This window comes from Mercenaria mercenaria, chromosome 4 (assembly GCF_021730395.1).
Source record: "Mercenaria mercenaria strain notata chromosome 4, MADL_Memer_1, whole genome shotgun sequence".
Taxonomy (NCBI): Eukaryota; Metazoa; Mollusca; class Bivalvia; order Venerida; family Veneridae; genus Mercenaria; species Mercenaria mercenaria.
The window spans coordinates 3583495-3602085 of NC_069364.1; the positions used below are offsets into that span (position 1 = coordinate 3583495).

The 18591-nt window shown below is 36.2% G+C and overlaps 1 protein-coding gene across 1 annotated transcript in view; it reads left to right on the forward strand.

Annotated features, from left to right (window-relative positions):
- The window catches only part of LOC123552614 (E3 ubiquitin-protein ligase listerin-like), a 53169-nt gene that overhangs the window by 31490 nt on the left and 3088 nt on the right, over nt 1-18591 (forward strand). Inside the window, exons 15-28 of the mRNA XM_053540180.1 lie at nt 1293-1437; nt 2232-2513; nt 2964-3082; nt 4951-5058; nt 5766-5887; nt 6549-6696; nt 8191-8335; nt 10344-10560; nt 12787-13024; nt 13828-13920; nt 14513-14699; nt 15039-15168; nt 16183-16312; nt 17265-17352. Coding sequence (XP_053396155.1) covers nt 1293-1437; nt 2232-2513; nt 2964-3082; nt 4951-5058; nt 5766-5887; nt 6549-6696; nt 8191-8335; nt 10344-10560; nt 12787-13024; nt 13828-13920; nt 14513-14699; nt 15039-15168; nt 16183-16312; nt 17265-17352 — 2152 coding nt within the window. The remainder of the gene's footprint in view (nt 1-1292; nt 1438-2231; nt 2514-2963; nt 3083-4950; nt 5059-5765; nt 5888-6548; nt 6697-8190; nt 8336-10343; nt 10561-12786; nt 13025-13827; nt 13921-14512; nt 14700-15038; nt 15169-16182; nt 16313-17264; nt 17353-18591) is intronic.

The window sequence follows — 18591 nt, forward strand, 5'->3', positions numbered from 1 at the left end:
AAATCTACCCCAACAGTATTTTTTTTTGTAATGAGGAAATTCCATCCTGGGTTTGAAAATTTTCACAAAATTCATTAGAATCTCATTTGTGGAAAAAATTTTAACCTTGGTTGAGATTTTCCTTTTCCACACCCTGTCAAAGTACATTCTCCTTATCTTGAATATGTTAATGGAAGTAACAGGATGAGATTTTATGTATTCTTTTCTTCCTGAATTTTTATGCCCCCCAAAGGGAGGCATATAGTTTTTGAACCGTCTGTCGGTCTGTCCGCAATTTTCGTGTCCGGTCCATATCTTTGTCATCGATGGATGGATTTTCAAATAACTTGGCATGAATGTGAACCACAGTAAGACGACGTGCAGTGCGCAAGACCCAGGTCTCTAGCTCAAAGGTCAAGGTCACACTTAGACGTTAAAGGATAGTGCATTGATGGGCGTGTCCGGTCCATATCTTTGTCATCGATGGATGGATTTTCAAATAACTTGGCATGAATGTGTACCACAGTAAGACGACGTGCAGTGCGCAAGACCCAGGTCCGTAGCTCAAAGGTCAAGGTCACACTTAGACGTTAAAGGATAGTGCATTGATAGGCGTGTCCGGTCCATATCTTTGTCATCGATGGATGATTTTTCAAATAACTTGGCATGAATGTGTACCACAGTAAGACGACGTGCAGTGCGCAAGACCCAGGTCCGTAGCCCAAAGGTCAAGGTCACACTTAGACGTTAAAGATCATTTTTCATGATAGTGCATTGATGGGCATGTCTGGTCCATTTTTTGTCATTCATGCATGGATTTTAAAATAACTATGCATGAATGTGTGACACAGTAAGACAATGTGTCGCGCGCAAGACCCAGCTCCATAGGTCAAAGGTCCTAAACTCTAACATCGGCCATAACTATTCATTCAAAGTGCCATTGGGGGCATGTGTCATCCTACGGAGACAGCTCTTGTTTCTTTCTGTAATTTTGAATAAATTTTTTAGGCATCTGTATTGTAGTGATAAAGAGATTGCTTGGTCACTTAATGGCGATGTCAAACCAGTCATGTGAAAAATAGTTAAAGTTGCTCACTTTCCTTGTGCTCAGCTTTTAAATAATGAAACATGGCTTCTATTTTCTCATACCATTGTTGTAATAGATACTTCCATGAGTAGTGTGCTGAAAGTGATTAATATAAGTTACTGAACTTGTTGTACATTCCGCATGAAAAAAAAAAATCTAGAAAGTGATAAATATTTTATGAAGTTTTCTCTTCACAAATTTTAATATTATCTGTGTATTTTACCAGAGTTTCTACAGCATTACAGTGTGTACAGACATTGCTTGATATACTACACACACACCTGCAGGAGGACAGTGAAGAAGCCAGCACATTGTATACCAGCTTCTGTAGTCAGCTAGTTGAAAAACTAGAGCAACATGTTCCTGCTAAGGTTAGGTGATACCAGTTTATCTAACAAACATTTAATAGACTTAGATTTGAAAGTTTTGGGCTGTGTAAATGAATTTGTGGGCAGAACATCAGAATATGATAGGTTGTTCCCAGGCATAAAGTTATACTTAACCAGTAATACAATAAGAAATTGAGATAATATAGAATTTTCAAATGATATCTCCTTCTAAAGGTTTTGTCTGATTTTGAAATGATTTGATAGAAAAGTTCCTTGAGTGGGCCTCTATCAAGTTTGTTCAAATTATTCAGATTCATCCAAAAACATCCCTGCCAAGGGGCTTGGTCACTTTTCTATATTTACATATTATAATAAATGGGAACATTAAATCTCTTGTTGAGACAGAAACTGTTAACTCGATTTTGAAGTAATTTCACAGAAATGTTCATTGGCTGACCTGCTATCAAGATTGTTCAGATTATTGCAATTTGTCAAAAAAAACTCGGCTGCGAGTGGGTGTGATCATTTTCCTTATATGTATTTAGTGGAAAGTTTAAAAATCATCTTGTCAGAAACGGCAGGCCCAATTTAAAAACATTTTCACAAATATGATCCTTTAGTGACTTTTGCCAAAAGGGTTCAAATTATTCTGAATTTTCTAAAAATATGACCACCAGAGGGCATGCTGACTTTTGCCAATATTTACATACATGTGGTAGAAACTTTAAAAAATATTCTTGGGGGAAACTGCCTTCATAATTGAGAAGAAAAAAATACAGGTAGCTTTTGCTGGAAGTGACTTTCATTAAGAACAGTTCCTTTTTCTTTTGTTTCAGACATGGGAATATTTATGTGTAAATGGAGATTACCCATACATTCCACAGACTGAGGGCACCGATTCTAGATTCCTTCATACCTTGTTTACCTCCCTTTACAACTGCAAACTTTTACAACAGCTGCACATAGAAGTTTGTTTAGGTAGTGACAAACAGACAGAAAATGTTGCCATGGAAACCAGTCTGAGTTCAAAGTGTTGGACAGATGAGAGTTTATGTTGTTTGATGGAGAGTATACAATCAATGGCCATCTGGCAGTTTGAAACCCAGTATAGTAAGATGGTATGCACAAACTTCTTTTTCTTTTTAATATCAGAATTGTAAAGATTAAAAATAAGTAATATTTTTGAGAATTCTATTGCAGCTACAACTACTGCTAGTCAGTCAAAAGGTTTTTTATGCTTCTTAAATGAATACTCAAATCTAACAGAAGAAAAACACACTGCCACAATACAGGTACGTTAATAGGAGTGTGTGTATACAGACACATAACTATCCTTATTAAACATATTTGATGACAGACTTGTTGTTGGTTTCTTTAAAAAAATGATTAAAGATTTAGTTGTTTCCATTTGGATGTAGTATACATGTAGAATATTTTATTGTTTTTCAGAATTATGGAATATACTTAACCAAGAAGTGAGACAGTTTTTGCATTCTAACAAATGAATATTCCTACACTATTCAAGTTGTCATTGTAATTTTAAACCATGCCAAAAACATGTATTTCAGTTACAGAGTACCCCAGAAATAGGAGAGGCTAGTGCTCAATTGTCAGCAGTAGTATCCAACATCATTCAGGATCTTGACATGAATCATCAGGACAAACTTTGGCAGTACACCTTTACCAGGTATTGTTACTGACCATTTCCATGTATTGAACCAGTTCCTGTACTCCAATATTAATTTTGACACAATTTCTGGTGATCTCTTATGTTACGAAGGATCCCGTATGTTCCTGATTTGAATAGAGACGGCATAACTGAACATATTGGTAAAAGGAAAAGTTATTAGAGGTCAGATGTCTCACCTATGTATACTTGAAGTGGAATATTTAACTCAAACATACAGAGTGGAGTAGACTGTTTCTGCTAGTTATGTCTCCCACCACACAGTGGTGTGGGAGACATCGTCACCTTAGCGCAAAAAGTGAATAAGTCCTTTAAGTCAATGCAGTAATCCACTTCTTGCACTGAGGTGACGACATATTGATTTACTCCAGTCTGTGTGTCCGTCTGTCAGTCTATGTTTGTGTCTGTCACAAAGCTTGTCCGCACTCTTAAGTCGAACATTTCTCATTCGATCTTCACCAAACTTGAACAAAATGTGTTTGATCATGAGACCTTGGCCAAGTTTGATAACTAGCCAAATCGGTCCAGGCATTTTGGAGTTACGGCCCTTGAATTACCGAAAAATCGGCCTTTTTACTCTTGTCCGCACTCTAAGTCAAACATTTCTCATCCGATCTTCACCAAACTTGAACAAAATGTGTTTGATCATGAGACCTTGGCCAAGTTCGATAACTAGCTAAATTCGTCTGAGCATTTTGGAGTTACGTCCATTGAATTACCGAAAAATCAGCCTTTTTGCTCTTGACCTCTCTAAGTCGAACATTTCTCATCCGATCTTCATCATACTTAAACAAAATGTGTTTGGACCTCGGCCAAGTTTAATAACTAGCCAAATCGGTCAAATCATTTTGGAGTTACAGCCCTTGAATTACCGAAAAATCAGCCTTTTTACTCTTGTCCGCTCTCTAAGTGGAACATTTCTCATCCAATCTTCATCAAACTTGAACAAAATGTGTTTGACCATAAGACCTCGACCAAGTTCGATAACTAGCCAAATCTGCCAAGCCACTTTTGAATTATGGCCCTTGAATTACTGACTGGATCCACTCGTCCAGACCATCTAATTGGATCCACTCGTCTAAACCATCTAGAGAAACTAGACATTTTTCATAGGGGCAGTTGTGGGAGACATGCGCTTTTCTCAGAAGCATCTCTAGATAAAAAAAGAATTAATTTTGTTCATTTGAATACTGACATGTTAGTAGTAAAAAAAAGTTACTTTTGTCATTGTAGACTTTACTAGACAATTCAAAAATATGAGGGTACTAAGCTAGCAGTCTTACCGATAGTTTAGAACCCATTGAAATATATATTTATGTCCCCGGCATCTACTGATGTGGGAGGCATATAGTGATTGTCCTGTCCGTTCGTTCGTTCATCCGTCCGTACAAGGTTAACCAAATGGGACCATTTCATCTAGCATCAAAACCCCTAACTAGAATGACTTGATACTAATGCAGATGTAACCTATGACCATTCCTCATCTTCAGACATCACCTGACCTCAGTTTGACCTTGACCTTGAACTTGACCTCAATTTGGACTTAGTTTGCTTTGTATCGACAAGGATGCCACCGAGGGCATCAAGCATTTATTGAACGCAGCTTCTTGTTTAAACTTCATTGTTAATATGTTGTTGACCATTCCTCATCTTCAGACATCACCTAATCTCAGTTTGACCTTGACCTTGAACTTGACCTGGTTTTGAACTTAGGTTGCTTTGTATCGACAAGGATGCCACCGGGGGCATCAAGCATTTATTGAACGCAGCTTCTTGTTTAAACTTCATTGTTAATATGTTGTGAATGTAACATTATTTTCCTATGATGCCATTCCTTGACATGGAGCTTTTGTTTATTTGTTTTCCAGGATGATTGAGGCGGAAGAATATGTGTTATGTGGGAAAGTATTGTTGCCTGTTTTGAACACTGTTCGGAATGAAGATTTCTACCTAGAGTTGTCTCCCTTACTTGACTGGTATGTAGTGGGTACATTTAATAACTGTCTATCTGGCCATTAAGCCACAGTGAAGAATGAAAGCTTTGTAAAGTACACCTCATGAGTCTCTCTGCTGCATGCCCTTAAACAGTTGTAAGGGGCCAGTTGCAATGAAATATAGCCTCTGCAATTTCCAAAGTTTTAACAAGTGTTTCAGTTTTGATGTTATGAGTGAGACCTGATTCTGACATTATAAAACTGAGTTTGGAGACCAGTCCAGAATACAACAATGCCATTGGTCAATTTCAAACTTACCTCTGCAGTAGCCAATCAGTTGCTGGAGTGTTTAGACTGGTCAAGAAAGTTTGGACCTTGGATGAGTTTTGATTGCTAGTATGGGGATTGGATTTCATTGCATATTTAAGGCTTAACCATTAGCCTGTAGGTGGCAAGTGATTTTGACTTTGCGACCAGTGCAGATCAAGATCAGCCTTCATGTCCATGCAGGCTGATCATGGTCTGCACTGTTCGCTATTCAGTGTGTAAATTTTTAGTGAACACCCCTTCAAATAATAAATGGTACTCCCCTATTTAAATGAAAGACCAGTCTGCCGTAGAAATTGAGCAGGGTAAAGGTTACGTATTAGACATGTATATACCATGTTAAGGCTTCCTGAAACTCGGGATTTGCACTAAACTCAAGTAACCTAAAGTGTTTTTACATGAGATCATTGTTTCTTTTTCAGTGCTCTACCTGTGTTGCTATGCACTGCAGAATACCTGTCTCCCAGCAACCAGGTGACCTTGACTGAGATAATTGTTGCTAGGCTACTCAGTCTTGATGTAGATTCTGCAAAACATCTAGATGGTAATTTATGATTAGGCAGTTTCCTATTAATTAAAGTTAAATTAAATTTGGAAATGCAATATTTATATTCATACTTTTTGTGTGGCATTTCTTTAAGAATTCTAAAGTTTTAAATGACTGTACTGAGTTAGATCTGTTATAGGATATTAAATATATTTGTCTCTGTTAAAACACAGTTACACCAGAATGATGCTAGAATGACGTCACAATAACATGCGATGACGTCAAAGTTTTTGTTGGGACCAAGAAAGAGCATTACTATATTTTATCTACTGTTTTAGATAATAAAGGAATATTAGAATTGAAATAATTTCTAGCAAAACACAATTTTAATACTGTTTATACACTCTTGCGGTAATACGTCATACAAATAATTTCACTTGGGCTGCACCCTCGTTAAATTATTACGCCCAGTGTATTGCCACCCATTGTGGCTAAAGAGTGTTAAAGCACTCTTTTTCTATAAATTATTTCTTGAATAATAGTTATTGAACCTAGCGATCAATTGATTAATTTAATAGTGGATCAGTTGGTTTTGAAGTTTCTCTGTTACCAGAGACATTGTTCACTTTAATTTATTGAGAGACATTCATATCTAGTTTATACAGGCAGCATATGTTACGTAAGGCATTCTGAGCAAGAGCATACCATTTGTTTTCAGGGGGAGTTGGTCTTCTGTGTGTTCTTTCAAATTTGGTTGCCATGGTAACAGTGACTAAGGAAGATGAAATGTCAGAAGTACTGCTTGGTGCTGTAGACCAAGTTATTTCATGGAAGGAAGAAAATGATGAGCTATTTCTGTACAGCAGGTATGGGAAATTTTCTGCTGTGATATGCTGCAGAGTACTGTAGAATCTGGTAAATAAGCTCATATTCGAATATAAGCGCATATCAAAAGTAAGTGCATACGGCCTTACCGTTATTCCGTATGGGATAATAAGCGCATGTCATGCCCTTACCATAATTTTGTCTCGAAAGTAGGCGCATATCCGTTTACTGGTAAACAAACAACAGATGCAGAAAAAAAGACGTAATTAAAGGTATTATACCGTGATATTTGTTTATCATAAATACAGGTGACAAGTTTTCTTACCAGTTGAATAGCCGATAGGTGTTAAAAGATTATGATGTCTGTTGTCTGATAAACGATAATTGTTTACGATAATCATGCTTTTCGAATAGAAAATGTTTTCAGTAAATTAAAGTAAAAGTTTGAATACCAGAAAAGTTGTTTGCATTGTCATAACAGTTTGTCATTCTTTTGTAACTTTTTGAAAAGAGTATGGATAAATGCTACAATCTTAGTGTTAAACAATTATTGAATGGTCCGAGAGATTGACCATATTTTGCAAATTATGAAGTTCATTGTGCTTTCATTATGTATAAATACTGAAGGCCTATGCAATAAGAGGAAGTAGTTCACTGTGCACGTCCATGACCATGTTTTATTTTCGTTTTCTCAACCAAGGTAAGCACTTTCAATATTCCTAATATATCAAAAAATAGGCGCATATGGCTTGTCTATAAGTGCATATCAAAAATAAGTGCATAGTTTTGGCTTAACTATAAGCGCATATCAAAAATAGGCGCATAGAAGTGTCACTAAAATCATTATAAGCGTATACGCCTATTTACCAGATTTTACAGTATTATATTAATACTTACAGAAATAATAAGACACCAAAGATTTTATCAGAGCATAACTGAAAGATATAGACATTATGAAATGAATAAGGATAAAAACGTAACTATCACAGAATGAATAGGAAGTGCTGATTAAAGTAATTAGCATTGGTTTTGAAATTAACATTAAGTTTCATTTCTGGCCTTGTTTAAATAAAGGATTTATACAGAAAACAGAGCAGTTCTTTGTCAATTTGAGGGATGAAACACACATTATTAAAGACTTCTTTGTCAAAACGGATCTAAAAATCATTTACAGATTGGTTTGTAAAACTTGATGAAATTTTCAGGTTAGACTTTGTCCTCATGAAATGGTCATTTTGTCAGAAACCTTGAGTTTTATACTGGCAAAAATTGTGTAAGTCAGTATATATATATATTTTCCCTTTCAACTCTAACCATACTATCAGAGTTTAAGCAAAAGTAACAATTTACTCTTATCATGCTGGACACAATTGATTCTGCCTTTGGGACCAGTACAGATCATGATCAGCCTGCACATCCATGCAGTCTGATATGATCTGCACTGGTGGCTATTCAGTCAGTATCTTTTTGGCAAGCATTAGGGTTAAGCAAAAGTAACAATTAAACAAAGAAGAGAGCATTTCCTACTTTTACAGAGATATAGTAGAAGCAACAACAGACATAGTGCTACTGAACTCACAGGTGGGCAGGTTGCTGTATGCTGTGGTTGATAGATTATCTGGTAGTCTGACAGACAAACACTGGGACTTTATCATGTGTAGTTTGGTGTCATGGATTCAGGTAACACATTTTGTTCTGCTTCGCATATATATAACAGTATGTTACCTACACCATATGAACATATTCAAATTAGATAGACCTCTACAGAATTAAATGGACAAGCCTTAAGGTAGTTCTGCATGTTTGGATCAAAATTTTTTCTACAATGTAGAATTTGATAAAACTCTAATTTTTCAAAACTTCGGAATATACTTAGAAAATTCAGCAGATAAAAAAGAAAGGATCGTGTGCTTGATTTTTTGCTAGACTGATTTGAAAAATTTGGATCTCATGCAATTTGTCATAATGAGAGTCTAACTAGATTCTAATCACAGATTTCATAACCGTTTCGTGAACAGAACTTTCTACAATGTAGATTTTAATGAAACTCCTCACAGTCGTAAATAAGCCTTTGGCCTATATTTTGATGAAATAAAATGTATAGGTCCGTGTGCTTATTTTTGAGATATTTGACCATGATTAAGGTGACCCGCATATTTCAAGCTTATTTTAGACATTATTTTGAATTATCTAACATGTCGGATGTTTTAATATCATATTTTAACTTTAGAAAGATAGTAACAGTGCCATTGTAATAAATTTACTCACAAGTTGCCATTAATTCATGAACTGATTTACATTTCCGTACGCCGAATCCAGACTTTATTCTACATTTTCCGGATAAATGACGTTACGCTATCACTCCGGCTTATCAAATGTGCAGAACTACCTTAAAAACTACTGATGTTGAGTGAGGGCATGGCACAAAATTAAAAGGAAAAAAATACTACAGAAACCATAAAATCAATTAATTTCTTTTTCATGGAACTTGAGAATGGTGTGACTTTATGGTTGCAATTCTATTCAGTGGTAAAACAATGTCACTTTTACATAGGAGTAGATTCAGTTGCAGCTTTTCTTTTTTAACCCTAACCCTGCTAAATTATGTCTCCCACACCACTGTGGCGGGAGACATATTGATTTACTGCTGTAATTTGGTGTGTCTGTCTGTCACAAATCTTGTCTGCACTCTTTAAGTCGAACATTACTCATCCGATCTTCACCAAACATGAACAATGTGTTTGCCAATAAGTCCTCAGCCAAGTTCGAATACTAGCCAAATCGGCCCAGGCACTTCGGAATAATGGCCTGTGAATTACTGAAGATACTGACGCCAGTGATACAGATCTTGATGCATGGTTGACTCAGGTACATAATGGAGAAGAAATGTCAGTCTAGATGTTTAGGCAGTTGTGGGAGACATGTGCTTTTCTCAAAAGCAGCTCTAGTTTCTATAATGAACTTGTCCCTCATGGTCTGCACTGTTCGCTATTCAGTCAGTAAAGTTTCAGTGAACCCCCCACCAAATAATAAATGGTAATGCCCAAACTGAATGATGGACAAGTCCATTTTTGAAATACAGCAGAGTAAAGGTTAATGTGCGCCTGTAGTAAGTACTGATCTCTGTAAGCTGTTAGCATGTTAAACAAGAAACAGTACATGCAGGAATTGCTAGCTCAGTATGGCAAGATTATATACAGTACAAAATGTATTATACAATGTGTATCAGATAAAAACCTTGTTTAAGTCTTACACAAGTCTTGTTCAAGTCTTTTCAACTTTTTTCTAACAAGTCACTTCAACAAATCACATCATAAAGTTTTGCTTTTGGAAAACTTGTAATTTTTTTTTGACTTATTGAGTTAACGAAGTTTGAATGTAGCTTCAGAATCACTTAAATTGTGAAAGAAAACATCCGCGTGGTTGCCAGAAAAACCTATAAGAAATTCTGCTAGAGAATAGAAATGTACAGGAATGGCTTATATTCATAATTCTTTAACAATGAACGGTGAATGTTGCTTACTGAAAGTCATTTCTAAGAACAACATCCTAAATTAGGTGTTTTTTCTGTTAAAAGTAAACATACATGTTATTTTGGAATGATCATACACATTGTAACTGTAGTGCATTAATTTTTTTGTGATTGTCTTTTCTGGTTTTACCATGTTGATTTTTTCTTTTTAAACAGAGTATAGAAGAAACCCAATTAGCGAAACTGTGTGATCCCTCAATTCAGTGTTATACAGTCAGTGTCCTTGACCTTCTTGTTAATGTTGCCGTCTGCTTGAGAGAGAAAGTTGGAAAAGTGCCAGGAAATTACCCAGAAAACCTTGTAACTGAATGGACTGAATTCTTCAGTGAATCAATATTCACAGTTACTCTGCCATTATTTTTGAAGATACACAGTAGGTTTTTGTTTGTTGTTTTTAGCTCACCTGTCACAAAGTGACAAGGTGAGCTTTTGTGATCGCGCGGTGTCCGTCGTCCGTCGTCCGTCCGTCCGTGCGTGCGTCCGTCCGTCCGTCCGTAAACTTTTGCTTGTGACCACTCTAGAGGTCACATTTTTCATGGGATCTTTATGAAAGTTGGTCAGAATGTTCATCTTGATGATATCTAGGTCAAGTTCGAAACTGGGTCACGTGTCTTCAAAAACTAGGTCAGTAGGTCTAAAAATAGAAAAACCTTGTGACCTCTCTAGAAGCCATATATGTCACAAGATCTTCATGAAAATTGGTCAGAATGTTCATCTTGATGATATCTAGGTCAAGTTTGAAACTGGGTCACGTGCCCTCAAAAACTAGGTCAGTAGGTCTAAAAATAGAAAAACCTTGTGACCTCTCTAGAGGCCATATATTTCACAAGATCTTCATGAAAATTGGTCAGAACTTTCACCTTGATGATATCTAGGTCAAGTTTGAAACTGGGTCACGTGCCATCTAAAACTAGGTCAGTAGGTCAAATAATAGAAAAACCTTATGACCTCTCTAAAAACCATATTTTTCATGGAATCTGTATGAAAGTTGGTCAGAATGTTCATCTTGATGATATCTAGGTCAAGTTCGAAACTGGGTCACGTGCGGTCAAAAACTAGGTCAGTAGTTCTAAAAATAGAAAAACCTTGTGACCTCTCTAGAGGCCATATATTTCATGAGATCTTCATGAAAATTGATCAGAATGTTCACCTTGATGATATCTAGGTCAAGTTCGAAAGTGGGTCACGTGCCTTCAAAAACTAGGTCAGTAGGTCAAATAATAGAAAAACCTTGTGACCTCTCTAGAGGCCATAATTTTCATGGGATCTGTATGAAAGTTGGTCTGAATGTTCATCTTAATGATCTCTAGGTCAAGTTCGAAAGTGGGTCACGTGCCGCCAAAAACTAGGTCAGTAGGTCAAATAATAGAAAAACCTTGTGACCTCTCTAAAGGCCATATTTTTCATGAGATCTGTATAAAAATTGGTCTGAATGTTTATCTTGATGATATCGAGATCAAGTTCGAAACAGGGTCATTTTTATGCCCCCGAAGGGAGGCATATAGTTTTTGAACCGTCTGTCAGTCTGTCGGTCTGTCAGTCTGTCCGCAATTTTCGTGTCCGGTCCATATCTTTGTCATCGATGGATGGATTTTCAAATAACTTGGCATGAATGTGTACCACAGTAAGACGACGTGTCGCGCGAAAGACCCAGGTCCGTAGCTCAAAGGTCAAGGTCACACTTAGACGTTAAAGGTCATTTTTCATGATAGTTGGGCGTGTCTGGTCCATATCTTTGTCATCCATGGATGGATTTTCAAATAACTTGGCATGAATGTGTACCACAGTAAGACGACGTGTCGCGTGCAAGACCCAGGTCCGTAGCTCAAAGGTCAAGGTCACACTTAGACGTTAAAGGTCATTTTTCATGATAGTGCATTCGTGTCCGGTCCATATCTTTGTCATCCATGGATGGATTTTCAAATAACTTGGCATAAATGTGTACCACAGTAAGACGACGTGTCGTGCGCAAGACCCAGGTCCGTAGCTCGAAGGTCAAGGTCACACTTAGACGTTAAAGGTCATATTTCAACATAGTGCATTGATGGGCGTGTCCGGTCCATATCTTTGTCATTCATGCTTGGATTTTAAAAATATTGGGCATGGATGTGTACCACAGTAAGACGACGTGTCACGCGCAAGACCCAGGTCCGTAGGTCAAAGGTCCTAAACTCTAACATTGGCCATAACTATTCATTCAAAGTGCCATCGGGGGCATGTGTCATCCTATGGAGACAGCTCTTGTTTTTTAAAAACATTTCAGTTTTTAGTTTTCATAAGATAAATTTCTGTTTTCTGGTAACTTGGCTGACTCACTTTTCATATTTGGAAGCTGTCTGTCTGGCTGGCAGCAGATCAGTGCTTCTCAGTTTGTGAGCATAAAATAGTGTTGGAGAGGTTTATAAATCCACTCTTCTACATGTGGCTAGTAATGCGTTCTTCTATGACAACAGTTTAAGTTTTGTATTCATTAAGATAGGTCTGGTTATGTTTATATTTTTACACCATTGTCAGTTGTTGTCTAAAGTGGCTGAAAATACCTGAAAATGTTTTTTTCATGGAAACAAGTTCCTTCAATAGTTCTGTCGTAAAATTTCAGACATGTACAAAGGTAAACCAGTTGCAGGAAGTGACCAGCTTCTGTTGACCTCGGTGTGTAATGCTGCAGCACAAACAACAAAACCTCAGTTACTGGAACACAAGTTACCTCCCTTACTGGTGGCCGGTGATTTGTCTCCCTTGCCAGACAATCTTCAGTGTTTAATGAATCATATGTGTCCTCTGTTGCTAAGCAACCAGAGATGTGTACAGATGGCAGCTTTCCATGTCCTTCACAGGTAAGACTGCATTGAGCACTGGAACTTTAGTTAGCTCCCTTGTCAGATACTCTTCAGTGTTGAATTAACCATATATGTCCCCATTTGCTAAGTGACTAAAGATGTGTTCAAATGTCAGCTTTCCATATTTTTCACATGAAATAAACATTTGCACTGAAACATGAGTTAACCTGTTATAAGCTGACATGCAGAGCACATATCCTAGGTCACTAGGTCCAAGGGAAAGGTGACTCTTGGGAGGTCAAAAGTTAAATAGCTTAATTTCATATCTGCTTCATATTGTCTAAACCGCTTAGAAGATATTCACAAAACAAATGCCAGTTGTTTACCTCACCAAGATGATGTGTAGAGTGCACAATCCAGGTCATAAGGTTCAAGGTCAAGTACACACTTAGAGGTCAAAGTTCAAATAGCTTAAATTTGTGTCCACTTCATATCTTCTTAACTACTGGAAGGATTTTCATAAAACTAACATGATTTTTTAACCTCGCCAAGACGACTTCCAGAGTGTACAACCAGAGTGTTTAACCCAGATAACTGTCAAATGTCAATGTCACACTTGAAGGTCAAAGGTCATGATCACAGCAGTCTACTTTGGACGGTGACACTTGCTGTGTCAAAGTAAATTTGGAGTATGGTCAAATTCCCATGTATTAGAACCTCGATGTGTCAGAGTTTAAACACCTGTTACCTTCATAAAGACATGATTTTGAGTTTCAAATATGAAATTGATAATAAAAACTATAAAAAAAATCATTTCAAAAGTATTCAGTGTTCTATTTTTCCATTGTGTGTGTTTCCAGCATTGTTGATTCCCTACCACAGTATGACAAGGAGGATAAGAGTTTTGATGCTGGAGCTGCCGGTGGGGACGATAAAGAAGAAAATGTGACAAGGTTTGAAATCATTTTGGATTTTGTTTTGATAAAATGTTTTATTGTCTTTTGATTATGATACTAGAATTATAGATACATTTATTGGGGTTTAGGTGCCTCAAGCTGGTGGAGAATGTAAGTTGAATCTCAGGCTGAGGCAAAGATTTCTTGATAATTTGACAAAAATGTGAGCACTTAAAAGTTCTCAGGCCCATAAAACTTTTTAACTTGGAAAGTTTTCAGTTAATCATGGAGAAGAACTGTACTTGTTTAAGACCCAGAATCACAGTTAGATTAAATGTTTGGTATAAAATGAATATATGACACTGAAAAATGACTAAGTGAAAATAAGTTTTAGGTATTGGTAAAAGGGCAAGAAGACTTGATTTTCTTCATTATTTCTGAAGCATTGCACTGGTTTTCTCCCTTCTGCATGATATTTTTGGTACTTAATATTGAAATCTGACAAAATTCATATGTCAGGAAAGTTGTGCCTCTTTCACTTTACCCACACTTTGTGGATTTTCGAGAGAGAAAATATTCTGCCTAGAATGTATGAACTACTCGCCTTAAATTTAGATTCTGTAGTTTGACAAGAAGTTTCTTGTTGCAGGAGCCCACCAGCAAGAATTATGAAGATTGTGGATGAAAGTAGTACCATTCTGGAAGTAGTTCTGAGTGATTTGCCCATTGAGACTAGTCAACCAATCAGTGAGCTTAGTGAGGAGTATCACTACACACTGTCTTATCTGTTGTCATGGAAACTGTTGTTATATTTCTTCAAAAGTGCTCCACCAGAGGTATTTATCCATATAACTTAATGAGAAATGAGGATCTACAGATTGAGTAATACATTTTGGTTTCAGTCTGTAGATATTTAGCTTTTATCATGAAGGTATATGCCACACAGGCATATGATGTGTTATGCTACTTGGCACTGCAGTTGTTTTTCATGGGTGGAAGTCTTGTCATCATGCTTACAGAAGGTCTGTAAATCCACCCAGGAAACTAAATTCATTTATTTCTGGATTAAAAAATATAAACTTCATTGAAATGAAAATAATGCATGTTTTATCTGACTTTTACTTGGATAAATGGTAATTCACTGAAGTTATATAATGTTGTGTAACCTGTTACAGTTGAGACAAGAGTACGCAGGTTACCTACAGGACCACAGATACATAGATCACCTGATGTTTAACATCTTCAGAATTATGCCAAATATCCCTAGTAAAATGTTCCAGCATAAACCAGATATGGATGTTGCAGGTATACATGTTCATTGTATTTTATTATGTCTCCCACCACACACGATCTTCACCAAACTTGAACAAAATGTGTTTGACCATAAGACCTCGGCCAAGTTCGATAACTAGCCAAATCGGCTCAGGCACTTTGGAATTATGGCCCTTGAATTACCGAAAAGTCCTCATTTCGCATGCGCTTTCATACAGGCAAAATGTACCCTATACTACTAGTATAGGGTGCGTTTTGCCTGCACGAAAGCGCATGCGAAATTAGTAGTATAGGGTACATTTTGGGTGCACGAAAGTGCATGCGCAAGATGATTAGGCAGTTGTGGGAGACATGTGCTTTTCTCAAAAGCATCTCCAGTTTTATGTCTTTCAGTTACCAGTGAATTAAATCTGATAATTCCACAGTGAAAATATCAATTAATTTAGGAAATTCAAATTTATTTTCATTGGTATATCAAAATTATCAAATATGTTTTCACTGGTATTGAAATACACAATGAAATAGTATGATTATGAATAATCAGAACTCTGATCATTTTGAAAATATTCTTCACCCCGTAAAGATGAAGAAGTACAGAATTTCTTAAAGGAAGATAAAAATGTACACCCTTCATATAAAAAAATGCAATAGAAATCTAATTTTCATTGAAGTATTCAAGTCTTAAATGTTGCTGGTGATGCAAATGCCCATGATGCTGCACTGGCAAAACATATACAGTTTTGTAAAAACCACTGAAAAGATATGAAATAGAATGAAAACTGATTTGTTTTGCATGTAAGTAAGAATATTTTCACTAAAGTCTTGTAAACATAAGAGTGAACAATTTCACATGTGGTTACACCACTAGTGAAAATATTAAATCAGGTGTGCACTTTCTGATTTATATGCAGAATGGACACACCCAACCCAACCGTGGACAAAGTACAATCCAGTTCTTGGATTCCTGTCCTGTACATGGAAGAAGAAGAAGACAGTTTCTAAGAAATTCATTAATGATCATGTAAGGTGTATAATGTACTATTTTAGAATGTGGAAGTAGCACGGAGATACAGCACATAGGGTGTGCTCTGTACATGCAAATACTGAAAACAATGCCGGCTATGGCGAGAAACTGGTGGAAAAGTCAGGACAGAAAAACATCTGCTTATGTTGACACGTAAGTTTTGCAAAACATATTGATTTTCTTCTAATAAAGTGGAAGTTTCTCATAAATGAAGATACAACTTTATTTTATGTTTTCCAGTGGATTATAGAGTTTTCTCAGTGAAATAAAAGTGAAAATTCACAGTTTTGAAACAGTAGGTTATCATTTTTATTTTCACTGTTTTTGCCAAACTAGTTCCGGTCCTCCGTCGCGATTGAAGTCAAATTGTATACCGAGCGTTATGAATACCGGGGACCATAATGAGGATGACGTCGTTAAAATGACGTCATTTGTGTTACGCTTTCTGTTGATCTTTCCCGCGATTTTCGACATTTTATAACTTACGCAACAGAAGTAGAGTTTTACACATGAAATAAAAAGAAAATTTGTTTGTGTCAGTGAAATAGCAATTTTATTTCACTCGTGAGCATCAAAAAAAGTCATATTCATTTGTGGCTACGCCACTCGTGAAAATATCAGTTTTTGATGCTCACTTGTGAAATAAAATTGAGATTTCACTGAAACAAACAAATATCCTCTATGTACAAGCCTTCAGGTTTACCTCTGAGTTAGCAACAATGGATTTTGTCATCTGAGATCACATGTCTGTGTGGTCAATTTGCCTATGGTATTGTCTGCAGATATGACTTGTTACTACCAGTTTGGGATGTTTATCATGGTCCCTTTGAAAACCTGTTGTGTATGATGATTTGATTATTCACTGTGTGATATAAGTTTGAAGTCATTCATTCTTCACCCATGTTTCATTTAGTTAAGGTTTGAGATCAAGTCTGTGTTTACAATATATCCTTGACTGTACATCTGAGATCAGATCTGTTTGTACAATATAACCATGCATGTTGTATGTTTGCAGGTTTACCACCAAATATGTCAGCAGTGTACTGTGTACATCTGAGATCAGATCTGTTTGTACAATTTAACCATGCATGTTGTATGTTTACAGGTTTACCACCAAATATGTCAGCAGTGTACTGTGTACATCTGAGATCAGATCTGTCCAGAAGACTGATGTTCAGCTGCAGGATATGACGGTAAAGTTACCTAATGATTTATGTGGATGTTCTCTACAAATACCTGTTTATTTTTTTAAACAACATCTTGTAAATACATGACCTTCCACCTTTTTGGCTCAACTACTTGAAAATTTACAAATGGCAGAGCTTTTGCTGTCACACTTCTGTTTGTGTTGATACCCACATCACAGAAGTTTTGCATGTTAGCTGGTTTCTATAAGGCCTAAAAAAAATTCTTTGTTTCTGGTAACATGCTCAAAAAAATTAGGGTAGGTAGGTCGAAAATTTTTTTTTTTTTTTTGAATTTTTTTTTATTAAGGGAGACTTTTCGGAAATTATTTTTGAGCCAAAAAATGAATACAAATAAGGGAGTTATGCCTTTAGAGCATCAGGAAGTGGATTTCTAATGTCACTGACCATGTGTAAAGCATAAAAAGTGCAGTTTTGCAACTTTTTGTCAAAAAGTTGAAAAAATTATTCTCCAAGGCCATAAAAACGTTTAGGGTAGGGCCAAAAATTTAGGGTAGGTCGGGATACCGGAAACAAACAATTTTTTTTTACGCCTAAACCTTCTAGGTCTAATGTTTTAAAGCTTCACACAAAAATTGTTGAAAAAGACGTTAAGTCCGAACACACACACACTCACACAGACATTTAGTATTATGAGATGACCTCATGAGGCAAGATACATAATTCTAGCTTTTATTTTGTCAAAATTATGTCCTTTTTTTAAACAGAAATTTTGGGACAATTATGCATTTAAATATATTTTTCAGGAAATCCTTGACCAAATGTTTTCAGATTCTCAGCATGTCTTTGGCATCATGGGATAATCTGACATGTCAAGTTCGTAATTCTGGCTTACATTTTGGCAAAATTATGCCCCTTCCAAGTTAGAAAATTTTGCTTAGGCTTTTATATATAAGCTAGTATTAGATGGAAGGGCTTCAAATAGTTGAGTGTGCTGTCTTTATACAGGTCTTGTAAAATTGTCTTTTTGTTATTTAAAAAATGGAATATTTTTAAACTACAAAATTTCTTCTCATTATTTGTTGGTATATTTTACAGTTGTTAGTTAAGATAGGTTAGGCATTATTCATTTGTCATGTTATTGTCTCTTTAGAAACATTTAATATAGTAGCAACAGCTTTGAGTAATTCATTGTTGTAAATAAGGTCATATACTCAAATGCTACTTAGGATTATTTGACTTGTACAAACAGTATTATGGTGTATAGATTTTTATTAGGCAATGTTA